Source organism: Microchirus variegatus, assembly GCF_963457635.1.
Source record: "Microchirus variegatus genome assembly, chromosome: 11".
Taxonomy (NCBI): Eukaryota; Metazoa; Chordata; class Actinopteri; order Pleuronectiformes; family Soleidae; genus Microchirus; species Microchirus variegatus.
This window is the reverse complement of record NC_139812.1, coordinates 28,489,741-28,494,740: the sequence shown is the minus strand read 5'-3', so window position 1 is coordinate 28,494,740 and position 5,000 is coordinate 28,489,741. Positions and strand designations below refer to the sequence as shown.

The following is a 5,000-nucleotide window of genomic DNA, read 5'->3' as shown; positions in this document are numbered from 1 at the left end:
GCAGGCGTTAAACAAACTTATAATTATCGTTGTACTGAGATATAAATTGTTATTCTATATTCTGACGTCTGGAGATTTATTTTATTATTAACCAGGACTTTATTTGTGTGTTTTTTGTTTTAACGTTTAGTTTCATGGTTTAGAAGCAAAAATATAGAGTTAGCTAGCAACTAGCGGCGAGGTTAGCTCCACGAAACGCTTAAAAACAAAATCACATTTGAACAATTTAAGAATTTGTCGTCGTATTAAAAACATTGTGTGTGAAATTGTTGTCATTTGAGACGTTTGTAGAGTTTGTAAGTTTCTATTTTAACATTTACGCTGCGAGTTTAGCACAACAGTAACTTAGCATTAGCTTCCACGGGACTTTTCCGTTAGCATGTTGTGTTCAAAACGTCCCGCGTCGTCATGTAACTGAGCTAAGAATGTAAAAGACTAAATTACCACAGATATTATTTGTCTGAAAAATGGGACAGAGGTTTTTTGTCCGTAAAATATACATTTTTGGTTTTTAATTTGGGTTTTTATTCGCACTTTTGTCCTAAAGTTACGTCACAATGGAGCAAAAAAAGTCAGCAGGAAACTTCACGCAAGTAACGACCGAACAAAAACAGCGACAGGAAACCACAATAGCAGGTAAACATTAATTTGATGCATATTATAATACTTTGCATTTTCCTGCGACATTAGCACACGGATGCTAACGCGCTCGCCAACTCAAGAAAATATTCACTGAAATGTTTTTGAATCAAGAATTTTATGTTACGAGAATTCATGGTACGTGAATTCTCACCTGAGGCTAATGCTATCGCTAACTGAGTCAAATGACAAAAGGAAAGACTACTTTTAGCTAGTTAACATTAAAAAAAAATCAAAGTCAGTGTAAGTTTACGACATCTTTAAGAACACGTTTGTAAACCACTCACTCTCCCACACCAAAGCCCATAGAGAAAACCAGTGATTTTAGCATCACAGGGACACAGGAGCTGCTGGTCTACTGCTGCCTCGTGTGGTCACTTTGTGTCACTGAAATAAATATAAATTAAGATTTTTAAAAGCAGAATTCACAAAATAAGTCATTGTAAGTTAGTGATCGAGGCAGCAGTTCTCTATGGGCTTTGGTGTGGGAGAGTGAGTGGTTTACAAACGTCAGCTTCCTGTTGTTCTTGAGATATCGTAGACCGACATTGAAATAGTTGTCAGCAGTAGGGGGCGCTCACAGTGTCAGTACCTCATGAAATCACAAACCACAAAGAATAAAACGAATCCCTTAAAACAACGTTAACGTTGGTATTTTTGTGAAAATAAGTGAATTATTTCATCGTTAAAAACCTGAAAGTTTGTGCTCTTTCTCGTCTCTAAATATCCAAACCCGCCCCCATATATTTGTTGTTGTTGTTGTTGTTGTTGTTGTTTAGCTGCGCGGGGGGCGTGAACCATTCCGTCCAATGGGAAGAAAGGGGCTGGTCTCCGCGGTTACGACGATGCTCGGGATCCGAGCGATCGCGCTCCTCGCGGCGTGTCCGTCAGCGAAGTCTCCGCCCTGTCGGACAGGAAACACGTGATGTCAACGCGACCGATTCGCGAACTTTTATTTGATAAAATGTAAATGTTTTAGCGCGTGTTTTTTTTTTTTTAGCACGTTAAAATGCTACAGTGTTAAGATATCGTAAAACTAAAGGTGAGTAGAGTAATAATAACAATGCTGTTACCGACTGAACATCGTAGCAGCAACGTGTCAACCTTAACATGGCAAGGGGCGGGGCTTATTGCAGATACAGCAGCCGGCCACCAGGGGGCGATCATTGAAAGTTAACAGTGTGTGAGATGTTAGCGTTGGACTCACGTTGCGTTCACTGACTCCTGTCGCGGTGTAATCTGTGTCAAAGGACGTCTGAAAAACAAGAATCCAGACGTGAACGTTTTTTATAATAATAATAATAATAAAACGGTAAATTCAGAGTTAATCAAACGAATCTTCATCAGGGAGGAAACTTCCTGGTTCATCAGATACAGTGAATTTTTAATATCTCGGTCAATGGTTGAGATCAAAAGGCAAAGAGGATTTTCTGTAATCTGAAAAACACATTGAGCAGATTAAAAAAAACACAAAAAAACAGCAGCAGATTATTGTTTAATCTCTGACCCAGAAAATGACCCAGAATCCTCCTCACATCGTTGTCCACGTCCTGATCGTAACGTTCATCAGCTACATGACAGTGACATGTCTTTGTTTGTAAACCACTCACTCTCCCACACAAAAGTCCATAGAGAAAACCAGTGATTTTAGCTCACGGGGACACAGGACATGCTGGTCTACTGCTGCCTCGTGTGGTCACTTTGTGACACTTAAATAAATGTAAATTAAGCCGAATTCACAAAATAACATATTTAAAGTTAGTGATGGAGGCAGCAGTGGATCAACAACTCCTGTGAACTCCTGTGTCTCTGTGATGTTACAATCACTGGTTTACTCTATGGGCTTTGGTGTGGGAGAGTGAGTGAAAAAAAAACACATAACAAAATACTTGCTTCATAAAATCCACGTCAGTTTAAGTCTACGACGTCTTTAAGAACATGTTAATGTCTTTATCTCACTGTTAGACAGACTTTTCCTTGTGTAAACTGACGTTTGTAAACCACTCACTCTCCCACACCAAAGCCAATAGAGTAAATCAGTGATTTTAACATCACAGCACACAGGAGTTCACAGGAGTTGTTGATCCACTGCTGCCTCCATCACTAAGTTCACATGAGTTGTTTTTGTCAATTCGGCTTTTGAAAATCTTCATTTATATTTATTTCAGTGACACAAAGTGACCACACGAGGCAGCAGTAGACCAGCAGTTTCTCAGGTGCGTTGTTTTGTTCAGTGGATGTTCGATCATGACTTCCTTCCTGTTTCAGATCTCTGTACCTTTTCAAAAATGCCCGAGTCGTTGTTCTTCATCTTTGATTTGAAGCTGGACGACGGTTTGACGTTGGACAGTGTAGCTGTGTCTCTGCTGATGTCACATGACACCTGACGACTGACCGGTCTGGAGCTCAGGCTGGACAGTTCAGCCTCAGTGTCCGTCAGGCCCTGTTCAACACACACACACACACACACACACACACACACACACACACACACAAACACACACAGTGTCATGTTGTACTACACACACACACACACAGCAGCTGACACAGGACGGAGCGTACCGATTCGCTGTCGGAGGCGGAGGAGAGGCGGGACTTGTTGTGGCGTCTGAACTGTCCGTCAGACGACTGACTGGTGAGCGTGGAGCGACGCGTCGACACGAAGCTGCTGCTCGACGAGCGAAGGTCACGAGGGCGAACGCACAGGAGGACGCCAAGACACGGGATGTACTTCGCCAGAGCCACTCTGAGACAGACAGACAGGCAGGGAGACAGGGAGAGACAGACAGACAGGCAGGGAGAGAGACAGGGAGAGAGACAGAGAGGGAGACAGACAGACAGACAGGGAGACAGACAGACAGGGAGAGAGAGAGAGACAGACAGGGAGGGAGAGAGACAGGGAGAGAGACAGGGAGGGAGACAGACAGACAGGCAGGGAGAGAGACAGACAGGGAGAGAGAGAGAGACAGACAGGGAGGGAGAGAGACAGGGAGAGAGACAGGGAGGGAGACAGACAGACAGACAGGGAGACAGACAGACAGGGAGAGAGACAGACAGGGAGGGAGAGAGACAGGGAGAGAGACAGGGAGGGAGACAGACAGACAGGCAGGGAGAGAGACAGACAGACAGACAGGGAGACAGACAGACAGGCAGGGAGACAGGGAGAGAGAGACAGACAGGCAGGGAGAGAGACAGGGAGAGAGACAGAGAGGGAGACAGACAGACAGACAGACAGGGAGAGAGAGACAGACAGGGAGGGAGACAGACAGACAGGGAGAGAGAGACAGACAGGGAGGGAGAGAGACAGGGAGAGAGACAGGGAGAGAGACAGGGAGAGAGACAGGGAGGGAGACAGGGAGAGAGACAGGGAGGGAGACAGACAGACAGGCAGGGAGACAGACAGACAGGGAGAGAGAGACAGACAGGGAGGGAGAGACAGACAGGGAGAGAGACAGGGAGAGAGACAGGGAGGGAGAGACAGACAGGGAGAGAGACAGGGAGAGAGACAGGGAGGGAGACAGACAGACAGGGAGGGAGACAGACAGACAGGCAGGGAGAGAGACAGACAGACAGACAGGGAGACAGACAGACAGGCAGGGAGACAGGGAGAGAGAGACAGACAGGCAGGGAGAGAGACAGGGAGAGAGACAGGGAGGGAGACAGACAGACAGGCAGGGAGAGAGACAGACAGACAGACAGGGAGACAGACAGACAGGCAGGGAGACAGGGAGAGAGAGACAGGGAGGGAGACAGACAGACAGGCAGGGAGACAGACAGGCAGGGAGAGAGACAGACATACAGACAGGGAGACAGGGAGGGAGACAGACAGACAGGCAGGGAGAGAGACAGACATACAGACAGGGAGACAGGGAGAGAGAGACAGACAGGCAGGGAGAGAGACAGACAGGGAGACAGGGAGAGAGAGACAGACAGGCAGGGAGGGAGACAGACAGACAGACAGACAGACAGGGAGAGAGAGACAGACAGGGAGGGAGAGAGACAGACAGGGAGAGACAGACAGACAGACAGAGTTTATTTAAGCACCTAGTGGACATTACAGGAATTGCAGCTGGACAGAAAATGATTAATAATTAGGCCGCGAACGAAAACTTCAAAAGTTGAGTTCGATTAAATTTCCTGAAACTTTGTGGGAAAACGTTACGAAACAAGACAAACAAAAAAGTCGACCGACGCTCGTTTTAGTCTTGCGATTGAGCGCCACCTGGTGGTGGGGAGCGGTACCTGTACTTGGGGTGTGTGATGGCGTAGATGATGGGGTTGTGAATGGCTGAGGCTTTGGCGATGACGGCGGGAACAGAGTTCATGTACGGCGTCAACATGTCAGCGTAGCTGCGACAAGA

At 46.3% G+C, this 5,000-nt stretch overlaps 1 protein-coding gene across 1 annotated transcript in view; it reads right to left on the bottom strand.

The window, feature by feature from the left end:
• Positions 1-1,414: 1,414 nt before the first annotated feature.
• The window catches only part of LOC310933754 (melanopsin-A-like), a gene marked incomplete at its 3' end in the record, with an annotated part of 14,523 nt that continues 10,937 nt past the window's right edge, over positions 1,415-5,000 (bottom strand). The window contains exons 7-11 of the mRNA XM_083897320.1: positions 4,882-4,989; positions 3,202-3,385; positions 2,918-3,082; positions 1,847-1,894; positions 1,415-1,543 (exon numbers count right to left, since the gene is read on the bottom strand). Coding sequence (XP_083753446.1) covers positions 1,415-1,543; positions 1,847-1,894; positions 2,918-3,082; positions 3,202-3,385; positions 4,882-4,989 — 634 coding nt within the window. The remainder of the gene's footprint in view (positions 1,544-1,846; positions 1,895-2,917; positions 3,083-3,201; positions 3,386-4,881; positions 4,990-5,000) is intronic.